General features: G+C 52.9%; 1 protein-coding gene across 1 annotated transcript in view; it reads left to right on the forward strand.

Annotated features, from left to right (window-relative positions):
• Positions 1 to 25,157, forward strand: part of LOC119965738 (plectin-like) — a 192,050-nt gene that overhangs the window by 160,123 nt on the left and 6,770 nt on the right. The window contains exons 8-10 of the mRNA XM_038796501.1: positions 662 to 789; positions 18,521 to 18,614; positions 24,294 to 24,448. Coding sequence (XP_038652429.1) covers positions 662 to 789; positions 18,521 to 18,614; positions 24,294 to 24,448 — 377 coding nt within the window. The remainder of the gene's footprint in view (positions 1 to 661; positions 790 to 18,520; positions 18,615 to 24,293; positions 24,449 to 25,157) is intronic.

The following is a 25,157-nucleotide window of genomic DNA, read 5'->3' on the forward strand; positions in this document are numbered from 1 at the left end:
CCCCGACCTCCCCCCTCTGACCCCGACCTCCCCCCTCTGACCCCGACCTCCCCCCTCTGCCCCCGACTCCACCCCTCTGCCCCCCCTCTGTCCCCGAACCCCCCTCTGTCCCCGAACCTCCCTCTGCCCCCGACTCCCCCCTCTGACCCCGACTCTCCCCCCTCTGACCCCGACTCCCCCCCTCTGACCCCGACTCCCCTCCTCTTGCCCCGACTCCCCCCCTCTTGCCCCGACTCCCCCCCTCTTGCCCCGATTCCCCCTCTACCCCCGCCCCCCCCCTGTCCCCCTCTGTCCCCGACCCCCCCCTCTGACCCCGACTCCCCCCTCTGACCCCGACTCCCCCTCTCTGACCCCGACTCCCCCTCTCTGACCCCGACTCCCGCCCCTCTGACCCCCGACTCCCCCCCCTCTGACCCCCGACACCCCCCCTCTGACCCCCGACACCCCCCCTCTGACCCCCGACACCCCCCTCTGACCCCCGACTCCACCCCTCTGCCCCCGACTCCACCCCTCTGCCCCCCCTCTGTCCCCGAACCCCCCTCTGTCCCCGAACCTCCCTCTGCCCCCGACTCCCCTCTCTGTCCCCGACTTCCCCTCTCTGTCCCCGACTTCCCCTCTCTGTCCCTGTGTGTCGGTGACTCTTGCTCCGTGTGTTTTTTAGGGTGCTGTCCAGGAAGGTTATTTGAAGGTTCCTGTTGGGTACCACCCCATTGATGTGGAGAAGGAATGGGGTAAACTGCACGTCTCAATTCTCGAGAGGGAGCGAGTTCTCCGCAGTGAATTTGAAAGGTATGCATGTATCTCCGCACTCCATAAACATCCTGAAAATGCTCAATCCACTTCCAGATGTGGAACAAATGCCACAGCTCATTCTGTCTGCTGGATCCTTGATCTCGCATTGCCAAACTAATCCCACTCTCCTGCCCTCTCCCCATAGCCCTGTATCAATCCCCAAACTAATCCCACTGCCCTGCCCTCTCCCCATAACCCTGTGTCAATCCCAAACTAATCCCACTGCCCCACTCTCTCCCCATAGCCCTGTGTCAATCCCCAAACTAATCCCACTGCCCCGCTCTCTCCCCATAGCCCTGTGTCATTCCCAAACTAATCCCACTGCCCCGCTCTCTCCCCATATCCCTGTATCAATCCCCAAACTAATCCCACTGCCCCGCTCTCTCCCCATAGCCCTGTGTCAATCCCAAACTAATCCCACTGCCACACTCTCTCCCAATAGCCCTGTATCAATCCCCAAACTAATCCCACTGCCCCACTCACTCCCGATAGCCCTGTATCAATCCCCAAACTAATCCCACTGCCCCACTCACTCCCGATAGCCCTGTATCAATCCCCAAACTAATCCCACTGCCCCGCTCTCTCCCCATAGCCCTGTATCAATCCCCAAACTAATCCCACTGCCCCACTCTCTCTCCATAGCCCTGTATCAATCCCAAACTAATCCCACTGCCCCTCTCTCTGCCCATAGCCCTGTATCAATCCGCAAACTAATCCCACTGCCCCACTCTCTGCCCAGAGCCCTGTATCAATCCCAAACTAATCTCACTGCCCCACTGTATCGTCATAGCCCTTTATCAGTCCCAAACTAATCTCGCTGCCCCACTGTATCCTCATAGCCCTGTATCAATCCCCAAACTAATCCCACTGTCCCGCTCTCTCCAACAGCCCTGTATCAATCTCCAAACTAATCCCACTGCCCCGCTCTCTCCCCATAGCCCTGTATCAATCCCCAAACTAATCCCACTGCCCCACTCTCCCCCCATAGCCCTGTATCAATCCCCAAACTAATCTCACTGTCCCGCTCTCCTCATCGCCCTGAATCAATGCCAAACTAATCCCACTGCCCCACTCTCCCCATTGCCCTGTATCAATCACCAAACTAATCCCACAGCCCCACACTCTCCCCATAGTCCTGTATCAATCCCCAAACTAATCCCACTGTCCCGCTCTCTCTCCATAGCCCTGTATCAATCCCCAAACTAATCCCACTGCCCCACTCTCTCTCCATAGCTCTGTATCAATCCCCAAACTAATCCCACTGCCTGACACTCTCCCCATAGCCCTGTATCAATCCCAAACTAATCCCACTGCCCCACTCTCCCCATTGCCCTGTATCGATTCGCAAACTAATCCCACTGCCCCTCTCTCTCCCCATAGCCCTGTATCAATCCCAAACTAATCCCACTGCCCCGCTCTCTCCCCATAGCCCTGTGTCATTCCCAAACTAATCCCACTGTCCCGCTCTGTCCCCATATCCCTGTATCAATCCCCAAACTAATCCCACTGCCCCACGCTCTCCCCATAGCCCTGTATCAATCCCCAAACTAATCCCACTGCCCCACTCTCTCCCCATAGCCCTGTATCAATCCCCAAACTAGTGCCACTGCCCCACTCTCTCACCATAGCCCTGTGTCAATCTCAAACTAATCCCACTGCCCCACTCTCTCTCCATAGCCCTGTATCAATCCCAAACTAATCCCACTGCCCCACTCTCTCTCCATAGCCCAGTATCAATCCCAAACTAATCCCACTGTCCCGCTCTCCCCATCGCCCTGTATCAATCCCAAACTAATCCCACTGCCCCACTCTCTCCCCGTAGCCCTGTATCAATCCCAAACTAATCCCACTGCCCCACTCTCTCCCCATAGCCCTGTATCAATCCCAAACTAATCCCACTGCCCCACACTCTCCCCACACCCTGTATCAATCCCCAAACTAATTCCACTCTCTCCACATAGCCCTGTATCAATCCCCAAACTAATCCCACTGCCCCACTCTCCCCATAGCCCTATATCAATCCGAAACTAATCTCACTGCCCCACTCTCTCCCCATAGCCCTGTATAAATCCCCAAACTAATCCCACTGCCCCACTCTCTCTCCATAGCCCTGTATCAATCCCCAAACTAATTCCACTGCCCCACTCTCTCCCCCTCGCCCTTTATCAGTCCCAAACTAATCTCGCTGCCCCACTGTATCCTCATAGCCCTGTATCAATCCCCAAACTAATCCCACTGTCCCGCTCTCCCCATAGCCCTGTATCAATCCCCAAACTAATCCCACTGCCCCACTCTCTCCCCATAGCCCTGTATCAATCCCCAAACTAATCCCACTGCCCCACTCTCTCCCCATAGCCCTGTATCAATCCCAATCTAATCCCACCCCCATATTTACAGTGGGAAAGTTATCCCTCCCCTCTCACAGTGGGAATATCCCCTCCCCCCTCCTCAGTGGGACAGTCTCCCCTCCTCACAGTGGGAATGTCCCCCTCCCCCCAGTGGGACAGTCCCCCCTCCTCACAGTGGGACAGTCCCCCCTCCTCACAGTATGACTGTCCCCCCTCCCCCCAGTTGGAAAGTCCCCCATTCCCCCTCCCCCCCAGTGGGACAGTCCCCCCTCCCCCTCCTCACAGTGGGACAGTCCCCCATCTCCACAGTCCCCCTGCCCCCTCCTCACAGTGGGAATGCCCCCCCCTCCTCACAGTTGGACAGTCTGCCCTCCCCCCAATGGGACAGTCCCGTCCCCCCTCCTCACAGTGGGGCAGTCTCCCCTCCCCCCAATGGGACAGTCCCATCCCCCCTCCTCACAGTGGGAAAGCGTAGATAGGGAATTGTAGCCAATCCATGGCTTACAAGGAAACATAGAAGATAAGAGCAGGAGGAGGCCATTCAGCCCTTCGTGCCTGCTCCTGAAATGAAATGAAATGAAAATCGCTTATTGTCACGAGTAGGCTTCAATGAAGTTACTGTGAAAAGCCCCTAGTCGCCACATTCCGGCGCCTGTTCGGGGAGGCTGGTATGGGAATTGGACCGTGCTGCTGGCCTGCTTGCTCTGCTTTCAAAGCCAGCGATTTAGCCCAATGTGCTAAACCAGCCCCTCCATAAACCATCATGATCGTTCCCCATTTCCCATAATCCCCTTCACCCTCAGTGCCACATCTAACTGCTTCTTGAAACATGCAATGTTTTGTGCTCAACTACTTCCTGTGGTAATGAATTCCACAGGCTCCCCACTCTGTGTGAAGAAATGTCTCCTTATCTCTGTCCGAAATGGTTTACCCAGAATCCTCAGACTGTGACCCCTGGTTCTGGACACACCCATCATTAGTAACATCTTCCCTGCATCTACCCTGTCTAGTCCTGTTAGAATTTTATACGTCTCTTTGACATCCCCCCTCATTCTTCTGAACTCCAGCAAGAACAATCCCAACCTAGTCAATCTCTCCTCATATGACAGTCCTGCCATCCCTGGAATCAATCTGGTAAACCTTCGCTGCACTCCCTCGAGAACAAGAACATCCTTCCTCAGAGAAGGAGACCAAAACTGCCCACAATACTCTAGGTGTGGCCTCACCAAGGCCCTGTATAATTGCAGCAACACATCCCTGCTTCTATACTCGAAACCTCTCGCAATGAAGGCCAACATTCCATTAGCCTTCTTTACCGCCTGCTGCACCTTCATGCTTACCTTCAGCGACTGGTGCACAAGGACACCCAGGTCCCGCTGCACACTCCCCTCTCCTAATTTACAACCATTCAGGTAGTAATCTGCCTTCCTGTTTTTGCTTCCAAAATGAATAACCTCCCACTTATCCACATTATACTGCATCTGCCATGCATGTGCCCACTCACTCAGCCTGTCCAAATCCCACTGAAGGATCTCTGCATCCTCCCCACAGCTCACCCTCCCACCCAACTTTGTAACATCTGCAAACTTTGAGATGTTACATTTTGTTCCCTCATCCAAATCATTAATATATATTGTGAATAGCTGGGGTCCCAGCACCGATCCCTGTGGTACCCCACTGGTTACTGCCTGCCAATTTGAAAAGGATCCATTAATCCCCACTCTTTGCTTCCTCTCTGCCAACCAGTTTTCTATCCACCTCAATACATTTCCCCCCCCAATCCCATGCACTTTAATTTTGCACAATAATCTCTTATGCGGGACTTTTTTCAAATGCCTCTGAAAGTCCAAATATACCACATCGACTGGCTCCCCCTCATCAACTCTACTAGTTACATAGAACATAGAACATAGAACAGTACAGCACAGAACAGGCCCTTCGGCCCTCAATGTTGTGCCGAGCCATGATCACCCTACTCAAACCCACGTATCCACCCTATACCCGTAACCCAACAACCCCCCCCTTACCTTACTTTTATTAGGACACTACGGGCAATTTAGCATGGCCAATCCACCTAACCCGCACATCTTTGGACTGTGGGAGGAAACCGGAGCACCTGGAGGAAACCCACGCACACAGGGGGAGGACGTGCAGACTCCACACAGACAGTGACCCAGCCGGGAATCAAACCTGGGACCCTGGAGCTGTGAAGCATTTATGCTAACCACCATGCTACCCTGCTGCTCCTCGAAGAATTCCAGCAGATTTGTCTGGCATGATTTTCCCTTCATAAATCCATGCTGACTCTGACTGATCCTGCCACTGCTTTCTAAGTGCTCCGCTATAAAATCTTTGATAATGGATTCAAGCGTTTTCCCCACTATCGACGTCAGGTTTACTGGTCTATAATTCCCTGTTTTCCCTTTTTAAGGGCAGCACGGTTGCACAGTGGTTAGCACTGCCAGGGACCCAGGTTCAATTCCACCCTTGGGTGACTGTTTGCGTGGAGTCTGCACGTTCTCCCCGTGTCTGTGTGGGTTTCCTCCGGGTGCTCCGGTTTCCTCCCACAGTCAAAAGTAGAGGAAACCACGCAGACACGGGGAGAAAGTGCATACTCCACACAGACTGTCACCCAAGGTCGGAATTGAACCCGGGTCCCTGCCGCTGTGACGCAGCAGTGCTAACCACTGTGCTACTCTCGGTTTGTACAGGTCCCGCCTCCCAAGAACCGGTTCCAATGTCCCAGGAATCTGAAACCCTCCCCTTGACACCATCCCTTCAGCCACGTATTTATCCGATACATCCTTCTATTTCTACTCTGACGAGCACGTGGCACTGGGCGTAATCCAGACATCACTACCTTTGAGCTCCAACTTCTCAACTTTCTTCCTAACTCCCGACATTCTGCTTTTAAGACCTCATCACTACCTTTTTTTAAACCAGTGTTGTTGGTAGCGTTGTGTACCACGACCACTGGCTGTTCACCCTCTCACTCCAGAATATCCTGTACCCGCTCCGAGACATCCTTGACCCTAGCACCAGGGAGGCAACATAACATCCTGGAGTCTGATTTACAGCCACAGAAACACCTGTCTATTCCCCTGACAATGTAATCCCCAATAACTATTGCACTGTCACTCTTATCACCCCTCCCCTCTGCAGCAGAACCAATCGTGGTGCAACAAATCTGTCTGTTGCTGCTTTCCCCGGAGTCGGCCATTCCCCTCAACAGGATCCAAAACGGTAACATAACATAATAACATAATAACATAAGAACTAGGAGCAGGAGTCGGCCATCTGGCCCCTCGAGCCTGCTCCGCCATTCAATTAGATCATGGCTGATCTTTTGTGGACTCAGCTCCACTTTCCGGCCCGAACACCATAACCCTTAATCCCTTTATTCTTCAAAAAACTATCTATCTTTACCTTAAAAACATGTAATGAAGGAGCCTCAACTGCTTCACTGGGCAAGGAATTCCATAGATTCACAACCCTTTGGGTGAAGAAGTTCCTCCTAAACTCAGTCCTAAATCTACTTCCCCTTATTTTGAGGCTATGTCCCCTAGTTCTTCTGTCACCTGCCAGTGGAAACAACCTGCCCGCATCTATCCTATCTATTCCCTTCATAATTTTAAATGTTCCTATGAGATCCCCCCTCATCCTTCTAAATTCCAACGAGTACAATCCCAGTCTACTCAACCTCTCCTCATAATCCAACCCCTTCAGCTCTGGGATTAACCTAGTGAATCTCCTCTGCACACCCTCGAGTGCCAGTACGTCCTTTCTCAGGTAAGGAGACCAAAACTGAACACAATACTCCAGGTGTGGCTTCACTAACACCTTATACAATTGCAGCATAACCTCCCTAGTCTTAAACTCAAGTATATCTGTTCTGCAGGGGAATGGCCACAGGAGATTCCTGCCCTACCTGCCTCGCTCTCTTGCTCTGGTGGTCACCCATTCCCTTCCTGCCTGCGGAGTCTGAGCCTGCGGTGTGACCATCTCTCTACATTCTCCCCCTCGTGGATGCTCCACAGTGTCTCCAGCCGCTACGCCAGCTCCGAAACCCGGGCTTCCAGGATCTGCAGCTGGAGACACTTCCTGTACACATGCTGGTCCCGGGAACTGGAAATGTTCCTGACTTCCCATAGGGAGCACACACTGCTTTGAGCTTTCCTGTCAGGTCTTACCCCTTTAAATTAAACCTTCGGAAGATGCTTAATATCAAATAATATCAATTACCCCGAAGTCCTTCTGTCCCAGGCCTCGTTACTCCAGAATATCGTCCATACAAACTATAAACCACAAAACAACCTTTCCAACAATCAGTGATAAAAGTAGTAAATACTCAGCCGACCTTACCAATCTGCTCTCTTCCTTGTTGTCTCTCCTGCTACAGCAGGGCAATGATCAGTCAGTCTCTGTTAAAGTGTCGTTGTATTCCAAATTTCCTGTATCCACACTCTGGCTGTGTCTCTCTCTCCGCTCCTGTATTTCTACTCGTTGTTCTCGTAGGTGAGCTGATCTTTTATTTTTACTCATTCATGGGATATGGGCAACGCAGGTTGTGCCAGTATTTATTGCCCAACCCTAATTGCCCTTGAGGGGGCAGTTAAGAGTCACCCACATTGCTGTGGGTCTGGAGTCACATGTAGGCCAGGCCAGGTAAGGACGGCAGATTTCCTTCCCTCAAGGACATTATTGAACCAGCTGGGTTTTAGCGACAATCGACAATGGTTTCATTGTCAATGACAAAGGTCATCATTAGGCTTAATTCCAGATATTTTATTGAATTCAAATTTCACTATCTGCAATGGCGAGATTTGAATTCGATCCCCAGAATGTTATTCTGGGTTTCTAGTTGATTCATGGAATCATAGAATTTACAATGCAGAAGGAGGCCATTCGGCCCATCGAGTCTTCACTGCCCCTTGGAAAGAGCACCCTACCCAAGCCCACACCTCCATCCTATCCCCATAACCCACCTAACATTTGGACACTTAAGGTGCAATTTAGCACAACCAATCCACCGAACCTGCACGTCTTTGGACTGTGAGAGGAAACCGGAGCACCCGGAGGAAACCCACGCAGACATGGGGAGAACGTGCAGACTCCACACAGACAGTCATCCGAGGCTGGAATTGAACCCGGGACACTGGAGCGATAAGATCACAGTGCTAATCACTGTGCCACCCTGTTTTATTATTCCAGTGATGATACAACACCACCACCGCCCCATTACTCACACACCAGTTAAAGTTCAGCAATAGTCTGCACTAATTGAGGCCTTAATCAGTCTTCAGTGATTGATAGTTAACTGTTATTCAGTCAGCTGCTTTATCAACCTTTTAACTAGACTCCTGAACTTACAACAATTAAAGAGAAAGACTTTTCATTTCCACCCTGCAGGCTCCAACTTCCCAATACCCACATTCACCCTGCCTCAGGATCTGCTCCAAAGAGAAAATGCTGGAAAATCTCAGCAGGTCTGGCAGCAACTGCAGGGAGAGAAAAGAGCGAACGTTTCGAGTCCGATGACTCAGGATGTGCTCTCTCTCTCCTGCTTGTGCACAAAGCTCACTCAACGTCTCACAAGAAAATTCCTCCATTCCCAGGATGAACCCAGTGAACCTTCTCCGGACTGCCACCAATTTTGATGATCATGGCTGAGCATCAAGTTCAATATAGCTTTAAATTGAGGGGAGATAGATACAGGACAGATGTCAGAGGTAGGTTCTTTACTCAGAGAGTAGTAAGGACGTGGAATGACCTGCCTGCAACAGTAGTGGACTCGTCAATACTAAACGCATTCAAATGGTCATTGGATAGGCATATGGACGATAAGGGAATAGTGTAGATGGGCTTTAGAGGGGTTTCACAGGTCGGCACAACATCGAGGGCCGAAGGGCCTGTACTGCGCTGTAATGTTCTATGTTCTAATACCCTGATCCCACTTTCCCCCATATCCCTTCATCCATAAGACCATAAGAAAAAGGAGCAGAATTAGGCCACTCAGCCCATCGAGTCTGCTCCGCCATTCAATCATGGCGGATATTTTCTCATCCCTATTCTCCCGCCTTCTCTCATAACCCCTGATTCCCTTATTAATCAAGAACCGATCTATCTCTGTCTTAAAGACACTCAGTGATTTGGCCTCCACAGCCTTCTGCAGCAAAGAGTTCCACAGATTCACCACCCTCTGGCTGAAGAAATTCCTCCTCATCTCTGTTTTAAAGGATCGTCCCTTTAGTCTGAGATTGTGTCCTCCGGTTCTAGTTTTTCCTTCAGGTGAAAACATCCTCTCCACGTCCACTCTATCCAGACCTCGCAGTATCCTGTAAGTTTCAAAAAGATCCCCCCTCATCCTTCTAAACTCCAACGAGTACAGACCCAGAGTCCTCAACCGTTCCTCATACGACAAGCTCTTCATTCCAGGGATCATTCTTGTGAACCTCCTCTGGACCCTTTCCTAGGCCAGCACATCCTTCCTTAGATACGGGGCCCAAAACTGTTCACAATACTCCAAATGGGGTCTGACCAGAGCCTTATACAGCCTCAGAAGTACATCCCTGGTCTTGTATTCTAGCCCTCTCGACATGAATGCTAACATTGCATTTGCCTTTCTAACCTCCGACTGAACCTGTACATTAACCTTAAGAGAATCGTGAACAAGGACTCCCAAGTCCCTTTGTGCTTCTGATTTCCTTAGCATTTCCCCATTTAGAAAATAGTCTGTATCTAAATTTCTCCTTCCAAAGTGCATAACCTCACACTTTTCCACATTGTATTCCATTTGCCACTTCATTGCCCACCCTCCTAGCCTGTCCAAATCCTTCTGCAGCCCCCTTGCTTCCTCAATACTACCTGTCCCTCTACAGATCTTTGTATCATCTGCAAACTTAGCAACAGTGCCTTCAGTTCCTTCTTCCAGATCATAGAACAAAGAACAAAGAAAATTACAGCACAGGAACAGGCCCTTCGGCCCTCCCAGCCTGCGCCGATCCAGATCCTTTATCTAAACCTGTCTCCTATTTCCCAAGGTCTACATCCCTCCGTTCCCCGCCCGTTCATATACCTGTCTAGATGCTTCTTAAATGATGCTATCACGCCTACCCCTACCACCTCCGCTGGCAAAGCGTTCCAGGCACCCACCACCCTCTGCGTAAAAAACTTTCCACGCACATCTCCCTTAAACTTTCCCCCTCTCACCTTGAAATCGTGACCCCTTGTAATTGACACCCCCAATCTTGGAAAAAGCTTGTTGCTATCCACCCTGTCCATACGTCTCATAATTCTGTAGACCTCAATCAGGTCCCCCCTCAACCTCCGTCTTTCCAACGAAAACAATCCTAATCTACTCAACCTTTCTTCATACCTAGCACCCTCCATACCAGGCAACATCCTGGTGAACCTCCTCTGCACCCTCTCCAAAGCATCCGCATCCTTCTGGTAATGTGGCGACCAGAACTGCACGCAGTATTCCAAATGTGGCCTAACCAAAGTCCTATACAACTGTCATTGATGTACATTGTGAAAAGTTGAGGTCCCAGCACAGACCCCTGAGGTACACCACTAGTCACCGGCTGCCATCCTGAAAAAGACCCCTTTATCCCCACTCTCTGCCTTCTGCCAGTCAGCCAATCCTCTATCCATGCCAGGATCTTACCCTGAACACCATGGGCTCTTAACTTATTTAACAATCTCCTATGCAGCACCTTGTCAAAGGCCTTCTGGAAATCTAAATAAATCATGTCCACTGGTTCTCCTTTGTCTAACTTCCCTGTTACCTCCTCAAAGAACTCTAACAGATTTGTTAGACACAACCTCCCTTTGACAAAGCCGTGCTGACTCAGTCCTATTTTACCATGCACTTCCAAGTACTCCGCAATCTCATCTTTAATAACAGACTCTAAAATCTTACCAATGACCGAAGTCAGGCTAACCGGCCTATAATTTCCCATCTTCTGCCTCCCTCCCTTCTTAAACAGGGGTGTTACATTCGCCACGTTTCAGTCCTCTGGGACCCTTCCTGCCTCCAGTGATTCCTGAAAGATCATCACCAATGCCTCCACAATATCCTCAGCTATATCCTTTAGAACCCTGGGGTGTAGTCCATCCGGTCCAGGTGACTTATCCACCGTCAGACCTTTCAGTTTCCCCAGAACCTTCTCCTTAGTAATGGTCACTGCACTCACCTCTGCCCCCTGATTCTCCTGGAGCTCTGGCATCCCACTGGTGTCTTCCACCGTGAAGATTGATGCAAAGTAACTATTCAGTTCCTCTGCCATTTCTTTGTTTCCTATTATTACTTCTCCAGCCACATTTTCCAGTGGTCCAATGTCTATCTTTGCCTCTCTCTTACCTTTTATATATTGAAAAATCTCTTCCTATCTTCCTTTATATTACTAGCTAACTTACACTCAGACTTCATCTTCTCCCCCCCTTATTGCTTTTTTAGTTGTCCTCTGCTCACTTTTAAAGGCTTCCCAATCCTCTGGCTTCCCGCTAATCCTCTCACTTTGTCTGCTTTTTGTTTAGCTTTTATGCTGTCCTTGAATTCCCTCGTCAGCCACGGATGCCTTGTCCTCCCCTTAGCATGTTTCCTCCTCCTTGGGATGAATTTCTGTTGTGCCTCCCTAATAACCCCCAAACCTCCTGCCATTGCTGTTCCACTGTCTTACCTGCTCGGCTCCTTCTCCAATCAACTCTGGCCAGCCCCTCCCTCATGTCTTTGTAGTTACCCATATTCAATTGTAATACCGTTACATCTGATTGCAGCTTCTCCCTCTCAAACTGCAGGGTAAATTCTATCATATTGTGGTCACTGCTCCCTAAGGGTTCCTTCACCTTAAGTTCCCTAATCAAGTCTGCCTCATTACACATCATCAAATCCAGAATTGCCTGTTCCCTAGTCGGCTCTGTCACAAGCTGCTCCAAAACACCATCTCTTAGACATTCCACAAATTCATTTTCTTGGGATCCACTCCCTCCCTGGTTTTCCCAGTCCACCTGCATGTTGAAGCCCCCCATGATCATTGTGATGTTGCCTTTTTTACATGCCTTTTCTATCTCCTGATTTATTTTCTGCCCCACATCCTGACCACTGCTCGGGGGCCTGGACATGACTCCCATCAGGGTCTTTTTACCTTTGCGATTCCTCAACTCTCCCCACAGAGATTCTATGCCTTCTGATCCTATATCGCTCCTTGCTATCGATTTAACTTCATTCCTTACTAACAATGCAACCCCTCTCCCTTTGCCCATCTGCCTGTCCTTTCGATAGGACACATATCCCTGTATATTTAGATCCCAGCCCTGATCCCCTTGCAGCCACGTCTCTGTGATGCCCACAACATCGTACCGGCCAATTTCAATGTGCGCAACAAGCTGATTGACCCTGTTCCGTATACTGCGCGCATTTAGGTACAACAGCCTCAATCCTGCATTGGCCACCTCCCTTCTCACACTCGTCACCTTTTTTGCTCTGCCTGAGGGTGATGTTGTTCTCTTAATTTTGTTCTCTATTCCCCTTCAGTACAAACCCCCAACATTATGACTGCCCCCTTCCTGTTCCTGAGCTCTACCCAGATTGCCTCATTGTATGAGCCCTCCGAGGTGTCATCCCTCAGTACGGCTATAATATTCTCCTTAACCAGTAATGCTACTCCCCCACCCCTTTTACACCCCCCTCTATCTCTCCTGAAGCATCTATATCCTCCAACATTCAGCTGCCAATCCTTCCCTTCCTTTAACCACGTTTCTGTGATAGCCACAATGTCATAGTTCCAAGTACTTTCTCCCGTTTCTGCGTGGGTTTCCACTGCAGACTGACAGGCTGAGGGTCTGTTCACTGTGAGCAGACTGACAGGCTGAGGGTCTGTTCACTGTGAGCAGACTGACAGGCTGAGGGTCTGTTCACTGTGAGCAGACTGACAGGCTGAGGGTCTGTTCACTGTGAGCAGACTGACAGGCTGAGGGTCTGTTCACTGTGAGCAGACTGACAGGCTGAGGGTCTGTTCACTGTGAGCAGACTGACAGGCTGAGGGTCTGTTCACTGTGAGCAGACTGACAGGCTGAGGGTCTGTTCACTGTGAGCAGGCTGAGGGTCTATTCCAGGGGTGGGCAAACTTTTCCGTGCAAGGGCCACATTCAGAAATTCATAATTTTAAAGGGCCGCATAGTATATTAAGTAAAATAATTACTTCACCCGGTTATGATTCTGGGCGCCTCATATAGAACATAGAACAGTACAGCACAGAACAGGCCCTTCGGCCCTCGATGTTGTGCCGAGCAATGATCACCCTACTCAAGTCAACGTATCCACCCTATACCAGTAAGTAACCCAACAGCCCCCCCCCCCCCGCGCCCCCCCCCCCCCCCCCCCCACCCCCAACATTAACCTTAAAAAAAAAATTTTTTTTTTTAATAACTTGGTGGGCCACATAAAGACCTTTGGCGGGCCGCATGCGGCCCGCGGGCCGTAGTTTGCCCACCCCTGGTCTATTCAGTTGAGATGTGGACCCAGTTTTTTTTTTTTTATAAATGTTTTTATTCAGTTTTCATATTTTATATTGAACAAATTACAAATTGTTAGGAGAGAAAAAGAACAAAAAAAAAAAAAACAACAAACAAACACGCAAAAATTAACATACATATTTACAGGTAAGCATCTTCGTAGTAGTAACTGCGCCCGCCCCCCCCCCCCCCCCCCCCCCCCCCCCAACATGTTTATTTAGTTTGGTTTTGGGCCTTAGCTAGCCATCGAACCCCCGTACCGAACCTGTAGCCCCTCCCGCTACCTTCCCCCGACTATTCTTCCTCTTGTACATTGGCCACAAATAGGTCCCGGAACAGTTGCATGAATGGCTCCCACGTTCTGTGGAAGCCGTCGTCCGACCCTCGGATGGCAAATTTGATTTTCTCCATTTGGAGAGATTCCGAGAGGTCGGACAGCCAGTCCGCAGCTCTGGGCGGTGCTGCTGACCGCCAGCCAAACAGGATTCTACGGCGGGCGATCAGGGAGGCAAAGGCAAGGGCGTCCGCCCTCCTCCCCAGGAATAGATCTGGCTGTTCTGAAACCCCGAAGACCGCCACTATCGGGCATGGCTCCACCCTCACTCCCACCACTTTGGACATAACCTCGAAGAAGGCTGTCCAGTACTCCACGAGTCTGGGGCAAGACCAGAACATGTGGGCGTGGTTGGCCGGGCCTCTTTGGCACCGTTCACATCTGTCTTCCACCTCCGGGAAGAACCTACTCATACGGGTTCTTGTTAAGTGGGCTCTATGTACCACTTTTAGTTGCGTCAGGCTGAGCCTTGCGCACGTGGAGGTGGAGTTGACCCTATGCAGTGCTTCGCTCCAGAGTCCCCACCCTATCTCCATCCCCAGGTCGTCCTCCCATTTCCTTCTTGTTGCGTCCAGTACGGTGTCGTCCCTATCTACCAGTCGGTCATACATGTCACTACAGTTCCCTTTCTCTAGGATACTTGCGTCCAGTAGGTCTTCCAGTAGTGTCTGTCGTGGCGGTTGTGGGTACGTCCTTGTCTCCTTTCGTAGGAAGTTTTTGAGCTGCAGGTACCGTAGCTCGTTCCCCCCAGCTAGCTGAAACTTCTCTGTCAGTTCGTCCAGTGTTGCGATCCTGTCGTCCGTGTATAGGTCCCTGACTGTCAGTGTCCCCCCGTCCTGCCTCCACCTTTTGAAGGTGGCGTCAGTCAGTGCTGGTGTGAACCTATGGTTGTTGCAGATGGGAGCCCTGTTCGACATTTTGGTCAGGCCAAGTTGCTGCCGCAGTTGGTTCCAGGATTGGAGGGTGGCTGTCACCACTGGGCTGCTGGAGTGTTTTTTGGGTGGGGATGGGAGTGCTGCCGTGGCGAGGGCCCGGAGGGAGGTTCCCATGCAGGAGGCCTCCTCCGCACGCACCCACTCAGCCTCTGGCTCCTGGATCCATCCCCTTACTCGCTCGGCTGTTGCTGCCCAGTGGTAGAATTGTAGATTCGGGAGGGCTAGCCCTCCCCTGGTTTTTGTTTTTTGTAAGACCTTCTTTGGGATCCTAGCATTTTTACCCCCCCATACGAACGCCATGATGAGTTTGTCCAGCGCTTTGAAAAAGGCCTTGGGGATGTAGATCGGAATGGATCTAAACAGGAAGAGGAACCTGGGCAGTACGTTCATTTTGATCGTCTGAACTCTCCCCGCGAGGGAGAGCGGGAGTGTGTTCCATCTTTGCAGGTCCTTTTTAACTTCCTCCGTCAGGCTGGTGAGGTTCCATTTGTGGATCCCTTTCCAGTCATGGGCTATTTGGATCCCCAGGTAGCGGAATTTATGTCGGGCTTGATTGAACGGCAGCCCCTTTAGTGCTGCCCCCCCCCCCCCCCTTGCGGGTGTACTGGGAAGATCTCACTTTTGCTCATGTTGAGTTTGTAGCCCGAGAAGGCTCCAAACTCTTTCAGGAGCGCGATGATTCCGTCCATGCTGCTTTGTGGGTCCGAGATATAGAGGAGCAGATCATCCGCATAGAGTGAGACTCTGTGCTCTCTACCTCCCCTTCGGATCCCCCTCCAATTTTTTGCTGCCCTGAGCGCGATTGCTAGCGGTTCAATTGCTAGTGCGAACAGCAGCGGGGACAGTGGGCATCCTTGTCTGGTGCCCCTGTGCAGCTGGAAGTATTGGGAGTTGGTATTGTTGGTCTGTACACTCGCCATGGGTGCGTTGTACAGGAGCTTTACCCAAGCGGTGAACCCTGTTCCAAGCCCGAACCGCTCCAGTACCTCTATGAGGTATTTCCACTCGACTCTGTCGAAGGCCTTTTCTGCGTCCAGGGAGACGATCACCTCTTGTGTTCTCTCCCCGGAGGGGGTCATTATCACGTTCAGCAGGCGCCTGATGTTCGCGGTAAGCTGTCTACCTTTGACAAAGCCCGTCTGGTCCTCTGTGACCACCTCAGGTACACAGTCTTCTAGCCTCTTGGCTAGGATTTTGGCCAGTATTTTGGCGTCTGCATTCAGCAGAGATATGGGTCTGTATGACCCACATTCCGTTGGGTCTTTGTCTTTCTTAGGTATCAGCGAGATTGAGGCCTGTGCTAACGTGGGTGGCAATGTGCCCCTAGCTAGCGAGTCTGTGAACATCTCCCGCAGGTGCGGGGCCAGTGCTGTCGCAAATTTTTTGTAGAAGTCCGCCGGGAATCCGTCCGGTCCCGGCGCCTTCCCCGCCTGCATGGAGCTAATGCTCTCCATGATCTCTCCCAGTGCTAGTGGTGCTTCCAGATCCCGTTTTCTGCCCTCTCCCACAACTGGTATGTCCAGTCCGTCAAGAAACCGGTTCATCCCAGCCTTCCCCGTTGGGGGCTCTGAGGTGTACAGCTCTTGGTAGAAGGCCTTGAAGGTTTTGTTAATCCTCTCTGGTTCTGTTTCCAACGTGCCTCTGGTATCTCTGATTTGCGCAATTTCTCTGCTGGCTGCCTGCTTTCTCAGCTGGTGGGCCAACAGGCGGCTGGCTTTGTCTCCGTGTTCGTATAGGGCCCCGCGTGCCTGGCGGAGTTGGTGTACTGCTTTCCTGGTGGAGAGCAGGTCAAAGTTCCTTTGTAATTCTTTCCTCTCCGCCAGGAGTTCTACGGTCGGGGCCTCGGAGTATTTATGGTCTACCTCCAGTATGGAGTCGACCAGCTTCTGCCTAGCCACCCTTTCCTCCCTATCTCTTTGCGCTTTGTAGGCTATGATTTCCCCTCTTAGTACGGCCTTAAGCGCTTCCCAGAACGTGGAGGGTGAGACCTCCCCGTTTTGGTTGATCTCAGTGTACTCCGCTATGGCCCGCGCTATCCTTTCGCTGAAGGCCTTGTCAGCTAGTAAGGCACCGTCCAACCTCCATTTGGGGCGCTGGGCCCTTCCCGTCTCTAGCCGCACATCCATGTAGTGTGGAGCGTGGTCTGATATCACAATTGCGGAGTATTCCACTTTGTCTATCCCTGGAAGCACCGTTTTCCCCACCACAAAGAAGTCAATTCTGGTGTACACGTTGTGTACTGGGGAGAAGAAAGAGAATTCTTTCTCCCCCGGGTGGGCGAATCTCCAGGGGTCTACTGCTCCCATCTGCTCCATATAGTGACTGAGTTCCCTTGCCATGTTTGAGGTTTTCCCCGTTCTGGGGTTTGATCTGTCCGTCGTTGGGTCCTGTACACAGTTGAAGTCCCCCCCCCCATGATTAGTCGGTGCGTCGCTATGTCCGGGATTTCTGCCATGGTCTTTTGGATGAAGCTCGTGTCGTCCCAGTTGGGCGCATACACGTTAACTAGAACTACCGGCGCCCCATCCAGGGCCCCGCTGACCATGACATACCGTCCCCCTGGGTCCGTAACCGTCTTTGTCGCCCTAAACATTGTCCTCTTGCCAATCAGGATCGCCACCCCCCTGGCCCTTGCCCCATAACAGGAATGATAGGTTTGTCCCACCCAGCCCTTTCTTACCCGCAGTTGGTCCTGCTCCCTCAAGTGCGTCTCTTGGAGGAAGACTATGTCGGCCCTCATGTTTCTAAGGTGGGTGAGGACTCTAGATCTCTTCACTGGGCCATTAAGTCCCCTTACGTTCCAGGTGACTATTCTGGTGGGGGGCTTCTGCCCCCTTGCTCCTGTGGGGTTAACCATATTTGTCCGGTGGACGCGCCCCTGCCCTCTGGGGTTTCCCTTTGTTAGGGGGCCGTCCAGGATGTCCACTATCACTGCTCTCCCCATGCGGTCGGGTCCCTGCGCTCCGGGGTTCCCCCTTGTCCCGGGGACACCCGCCATGGCCGTCCACTGTGTGTCCGCCACGCGGGTAGCCCCCTGCACTCCGGGGGGCCCCTTCACCCACAGACCGTACTGGGTGGGTGTTTGCAGCAGTTCCCTGTTTCGAGCCCTTGTCTGTGGCACTTTGTGGCCCTATTCCCTTTCTGGCCTCTTTTGTCCCTTCGTCCCTGCATTTCCCCTCCCTGGTCTCTCGCCCCCCGAGTGCCCCCCCCCCCCGCTCTATCCCTTTCGGGGATACCCCTGTGTACCCCTCCATTGCCCCTCTCTCCCCCATTCCTGTCCCCATTTGCTCTCCCACCTTTGATGGGTGATCCCCCCCCTCCCCTGCCTGGCGCCTTCCCCCCTGTTGGGGGTGCGCTGCGGCCCTGCTCTGTTGCGCGCCCCCTTCGCTAGCTTTCCTGCTAGCACGGTGGCTCCCCGCTCGGAGGTTGCTGTCCCCCTTCCCCTCTCCCCTCTCCAGTACTCCCGTTCCCTCGTGCCGGGGCCTGGCCTCCCACCTGGAGCGGGCCCTTGGGCATTGTATGTGGACCCAGTTGACAGTTATTCTGTTATTGAATCAGCGATAATTATTTCTGATTGGTTGTCTTCCTCTTTACAGACTGGAGAGGTACCAAAGGATCATCCTGAAGATTCAGCAGGAATCGAGCCTGTGTGAGGAACAACTGAAACATTCTGACACCCTCCTCAAATCAGTGAGTGACTGCACTAACTCCGTGCCTGTGGAGAGAAGCAAAATGTATACAGTGAGGGAGTGTGTCCATACTCGGGGGGGAAAGGTAGTGTGTGGATATACCTGGAGACAGAGAATGTTTACATGGGAAGAGAGATATAAAGAGGAAGAGTGGGTGGAGTGGGTGTGTACAATGAGAAGGTGTACATGGAGTTTCTGAAATGTTTCTGTACAATATCTACATGAGTTACATCGAGTCTACAAGCATGTTCCATTGAGAATTGTGCTGGACTGTGTAAAGAACTGCAACATGATCAAAGCTGAGTTCCTTCCTTTGTGTCAGCCGTCTGCACAGCCATAGCATCAGTCTGCTCAGTGAGCGATATCCAGATAACCCTTCGGTTTGGTGCGTTTTCAAACCAATCCCAGTTTGAGATGGAAGTCAGGCACAAGCGTTGCTGTCCCCCATGTTTGATGGTGTGAACATGAAGATAATGAGGATGATGCAGGAAACGTGTAGCCAGAGAGTTTTGGCAGCATCATGGAAGGTTCCAGTATATAGTATCTCAGACAAACCTGTGCTCATAGCCAGAATAAAGGAAGAGTTTGAGACTGTGGTAGCTCAAGTGACTGACAGAATTAGGGGCTGGGTAAGCACAGTGGGCTAAACAGCTGCCTTGTAATGCAGAATAATGCCAGCAGCGTGGGTTCAATTCCCGTATCAGCCTCCCCAAACAGGCACTGGAATGTGGCGACTAGGGGATTTTCACAGTAACTTCATTGAAGCCTACTCGTGACAATAAGTGATTATTATGATGTTATTAATACTAGAGAGCAGAAAAGACCGTTCAGCCCATCGAGCCTGCGCCGATGCATGAAAAACACCTGACCTCCCAATCCCAATCTCATTTGCCAGCACTTAGCCAATAGCCTCGAATGTTAAAACGTGCCAAGTGCCCATCCAGGTACTTGGATGTGAGGGAACCCACCTCTGCCACCCTCCCAGGCAGTGTGTTCCAGACCCTCTCCCACCCTCCCAGGCAGCGCGTTCCAGCCTCTCCCACCCTCCCAGGCAGCGCGTTCCAGCCTCTCCCACCCTCCCAGGCAGCGCGTTCCAGCCTCTCCCACCCTCCCAGGCAGTGTGTTCCAGACCCTCTCCCACCCTCCCAGGCAGTGTGTTCCAGACCCTCTGCCACCCTCCCAGGCAGCACGTTCCAGACCCTCTCCCACCCTCCCAGGCAGTGCGTTCCAGCCTCTCCCACCCTCCCAGGCAGTGCGTTCCAGCCCCTCTCCCACCCTCCCAGGCAGTGCGTTCCAGCCTCTCCCACCCTCCCAGGCAGTGTGTTCCAGACCCTCTCCCACCCTCCCAGGCAGTGCGTTCCAGCCTCTCCCACCCTCCCAGGCAGTGCGTTCCAGCCTCTCCCACCCTCCCAGGCAGTGTGTTCCAGACCCTCTCCCACCCTCCCAGGCAGTGCGTTCCAGCCTCTCCCACCCTCCCAGGCAGTGTGTTCCAGACCCTCTCCCACCCTCCCAGGCAGTGCGTTCCAGCCTCTCCCACCCTCCCAGGCAGCGCGTTCCAGCCTCTCCCACCCTCCCAGGCAGTTTGTTCCAGACCCTCTCCCACCCTCCCAGGCAGCGCGTTCCAGACCCTCTCCCACCCTCCCAGGCAGCGCGTTCCAGCCTCTCCCACCCTCCCAGGCAGTGTGTTCCAGGCCCTCTCCCACCCTCCCAGGCAGCGCGTTCCAGCCCCTCTCCCACCCTCCCAGGCAGTGTGTTCCAGACCCTCTCCCACCCTCCCAGGCAGTGTGTTCCAGACCCTCTGCCACCCTCCCAGGCAGTGCGTTCCATCCTCTCCCACCCTCCCAGGCAGCGCGTTCCAGCCTCTCCCACCCTCCCAGGCAGCACGTTCCCGACCCTCTCCCACCCTCCCAGGCAGTGCGTTCCAGCCTCTCCCACCCTCCCAGGCAGTGTGTTCCAGCCTCTCCCACCCTCCCAGGCAGTGTGTTCCAGACCCTCTCCCACCCTCCCAGGCAGTGCGTTCCAGCCTCTCCCACCCTCCCAGGCAGTGTGTTCCAGCCTCTCCCACCCTCCCAGGCAGCGCGTTCCAGCCTCTCCCACCCTCCCAGGCAGTGTGTTCCAGACCCTCTCCCACCCTCCCAGGCAGCGCGTTCCAGACCCTCTCCCACCCTCCCAGGCAGTGTGTTCCAGCCTCTCCCACCCTTCCAGGCAGCGCGTTCCAGCCCCTCTCCCACCCTCCCAGGCAGTGCGTTCCAGCCTCTCCCACCCTCCCAGGCAGCACGTTCCAGACCCTCTCCCACCCTCCCAGGCAGCGCGTTCCAGACCCTCTCCCACCCTCCCAGGCAGCGCGTTCCAGCCTCTCCCACCCTCCCAGGCAGTGTGTTCCAGACCCTCTCCCACCCTCCCAGGCAGTGTGTTCCAGCCTCTCCCACCCTCCCAGGCAGTGTGTTCCAGCCTCTCCCACCCTCCCAGGCAGTGTGTTCCAGACCCTCTCCCACCCTCCCAGGCAGCGCGTTCCAGCCTCTCCCACCCTCCCAGGCAGTGTGTTCCAGACCCTCTGCCACCCTCCCAGGCAGTGCGTTCCAGACCCTCTCCCACCCTCCCAGGCAGTGCGTTCCAGCCTCTCCCACCCTCCCAGGCAGTGTGTTCCAGCCTCTCCCACCCTCCCAGGCAGCACGTTCCAGACCCTCTCCCACCCTCCCAGGCAGTGTGTTCCAGACCCTCTCCCACCCTCCCAGGCAGTGTGTTCCAGACCCTCACCACCCTCCCAGGCAGTGCGTTCCAGCCTCTCCCACCCTCCCAGGCAGCGCGTTCCAGACCCTCACCACCCTCCCAGGCAGTGCGTTCCAGCCTCTCCCACCCTCCCAGGCAGTGCGTTCCAGCCTCTCCCACCCTCCCAGGCAGTGCGTTCCAGCCTCTCCCACCCTCCCAGGCAGTGTGTTCCAGACCCTCTCCCACCCTCCCAGGCAGTGCGTTCCAGCCTCTCCCACCCTCCCAGGCAGTGTGTTCCAGCCTCTCCCACCCTCCCAGGCAGTATGTTCCAGACCCTCTCCCACCCTCCCAGGCAGTATGTTCCAGACCATCTCCCACCCTCCCAGGCAGTGTGTTCCTGACCATCACCACCCTCCCAGGCAGCGCGTTCCAGACCCTCTCCCACCCTCCCAGGCAGTATGTTCCAGACCCTCTCCCACCCTCCCAGGCAGTGTGTTCCAGCCTCTCCCACCCTCCCAGGCAGTATGTTCCAGACCCTCTCCCACCCTCCCAGGCAGTATGTTCCAGACCATCTCCCACCCTCCCAGGCAGTGTGTTCCAGCCTCTCCCACCCTCCCAGGCAGCGCGTTCCAGACCCTCTCCCACCCTCCCAGGCAGTATGTTCCAGACCATCTCCCACCCTCCCAGGCAGTGTGTTCCAGCCTCTCCCACCCTCCCAGGCAGTGCGTTCCAGCCTCTCCCACCCTCCCAGGAAGTGTGTTCCAGACCCTCTCCCACCCTCCCAGGCAGCGAGTTCCAGCCTCTCCCACCCTCCCAGGCAGTGTGTTCCAGACCCTCTCCCACCCTCCCAGGCAGTGTGTTCCAGACCCTCTCCCACCCTCCCAGGCAGTGCGTTCCAGACTCTCCCACCCTCCCAGGCAGTGTGTTCCAGCCTCTCCCACCCTCCCAGGCAGTGTGTTCCAGACCCTCTCCCACCCTCCCAGGCAGTGTGCTCCAGCCTCTCCCACCCTCCCTTGGCAGTGCGTTCCAGACCCTCACCACTCTCCCCTTATTGATCAAGAACCTATCTATCTCTGTCTTAAAGATACTCAGTGATTTGGCCTCCACAGCCTTCTGCGGCAAAGAGTTCCACAGATTCACCACCCTCTGGCTGAAGAAATTCCTCCTGAAATGAAATGAAAATCGCTTATTGTCACGAGTAGGCTTCAATGAAGTTACTGTGAAAAGCCCCTAGTCGCCTGTCCGGGGAGGCTGGTACGGGAATCGTACTGTGCTGCTGGCCTGCTGGGTCTGCTTTAAAAGCCAGCGATCTAGCCCAGTGTGCTAAACCAGCTCCTCATCTCTGTTTTAAAGAATCGTCCCTTTAGTGTGAGATGGTGTCCTCTGCTTCTAGTTTTTCCTACAAGTGGAAACATCCTCTCCACGTCCACTCTATCCAGGCCTCGCAGTATCCTGTAAGTTTCAATAAGATCCCCCCTCATCCTTCTAAACGTCAATGACTACAGACCCAGAGACCCAGTGTTCTCAACCGTTCTTCATTCCAAGGATCATTCTTGTGAATCTCCTTTCCAAGGCCAGCACCTCTTTCCTTAGATATGGAGTGGAGATGCCGACGTTGGACTGGGGTGATCGGCAATGCAGAATTGCCGAGCAGAAACTGATAGCCAAGTTCCGCACACATGAGTGCGGCCTCAACCGGGACCTGGGATTCATGTCGCATTACATTCACCCCCCACCATCTGGCCTGGACTTGCAAAATCCTACCAACTGTCCTGGCTTGAGACAATTCACACCTCTTTAACCTGGGGTTACCCCTCTCTCCGTCACTCTGTCTGGACCTGTAAAGACTTAATTACCTGCAAAGACTCACATTCAAAGTATCGTCTTGCATCTCTGACTTTGTCTATATATATGTTTCTGGAACCCACCTCTTCATTCACCCGAGGAAGGAGCTGCGCTCCGAAAGCTGGTGATTCGAAACAAACCTGTTGGACTTTAACCTGGTGTTGTAAGACTTCTTACTTAGATATGGAGCCCAAAGCTGCTCACAATACTCCAAATGGGGTCTGACCAGAGCCTTATACAACCTCAGAAGTACATCCCTGGTCTTGTATTCCAGCCCTCTCGACATGAATGCTAACAATGCATTTGCCTTCGTAACTGCCGACTGAACCTGCACGTTAACCTTAAGAGAATCGTGAACAAGGTCTCCCAAGTCCCTTTGTGCTAATGATTTCCTTTTTAAAAAAAAAAAAATTTTTATTAAGATTTTCAAAAACATAAAAAAAACACGAAAACCATATTAACAACAACAACAAGAAAAAAACACACCAACCCCCACACCCCCAGTAACTACAAAAAGAAGAAATAGATAAGCACCCGGCATATTCAATAAACACATATACACATTTCTCCCCTCCCCCGCAACAAACCCCCCCCCTTTCCCCTCCTCTCCCTCCCTCCCTCCCTCTCTCCCTCCCTCCCTCCCTCCCTCCCTCCCTCCCTCCCTCCCTCCCCCCCCTCCCTCCCTCCCTCCCCCCCTCTCCTCCCCCCCCCCCCCCACCCCCCAACCCCCTGGGTTGCTGCTGCTGCCTTGCTTCTGATTTCCGAAGCATTTCCCCATTTAGAAAATAGTCTGTGCCTAAATTCCTCCTTCCAAAGTGCATAACCTCACACTTTCCACATTGTGTTCCATCTGCCACTTCATTGCCCACCCTCCTAGCTTGTCCAAATCCTTCTGCAGCCCCCTTTCTTCCTCAATACTACCTGTCCCTCTACAGATCTTTGTATCATGATGCAGTGTTAGCACTGTTGCCTCACAGCGCCTGGGTGACACAGTGGTTAGCACTGCTGCCTCGCAGTGTCAGGGACCCTGTGAGGTAGCTGTGGTTCTGGGGTGGGGGAGGGAACATGGAGTGACAGGGAGATGTACTCGGAGAAATTGGGTGACGAATCCCCTTTCTCTTGGCAGGATATCCGATTGGTAAACCTCGGGAAGCCAGCGCAGAACACAGCCGTGTTGGAGCATGATCTGGACAAGTCTGATAGTCTGATTCGGAGTCTCTTCAATGATGTCCAGACCCTGAAAGATGGTCGACACCCACAGGCGGAGCAGATGTACCGGAGGTAAGGGAAGGATCAAGAGGGTGGGCTGGCCATGGGCCTGGATCCAGGCAAATGCCAGGTGATGCATTTTGGAAGATCTATGTTCTATACCTGCAACAGTAGTGAACTCGCCAACATTGAGGGCATTTAAAAATTTATTGGATAAGCATATGGATGATAAGGGCATAGTGTAGGTTAGATGGCCTTTAGATTTTTTCCATGTCGGTGCAACATCGAGGGCCGAAGGGCCTGTACTGCGCTGTATCGTTCTATGTTCTAAGTCAAGAGCAGACTATATGGTCAATGGAAGAGTCCTGGGGAAAATTGATGTACAGAGAGATCTGGGAGTTCAGGTCCATTGTACCCTGAAGGTGGCAACTCAGGTCGATAGAGTGGTCAAGAATGCATACAGCATGCTTGCCTTCATCGGACGGGGTATTGAGTACAAGAGTTGGCAGGTCATGTTACAGTTGTATCGGACTTTGGTTAGGCCACATTTGGAATACTGCGTGCAGTTCTGGTCGCCACATTACCAGAAGGATGTGGATGCTTTGGAGAGGGTGCAGAGGAGGTTCACCAGGATGTTGCCTGGTATGGAGGGTGCTAGCTATGAAGAAAGGTTGAGTAGATTAGGATTGTTTTCGTTGGAAAGACGGAGGTTGAGGGGGGACCTGATTGAGGTACACAAAATTATGAGAGGTATGGACAGGGTGGATAGCAACAAGCTTTT

The sequence above is a fragment of the Scyliorhinus canicula genome, chromosome 5 (genome assembly GCF_902713615.1).
Source record: "Scyliorhinus canicula chromosome 5, sScyCan1.1, whole genome shotgun sequence".
In the NCBI taxonomy this organism is placed as follows: domain Eukaryota; kingdom Metazoa; phylum Chordata; class Chondrichthyes; order Carcharhiniformes; family Scyliorhinidae; genus Scyliorhinus; species Scyliorhinus canicula.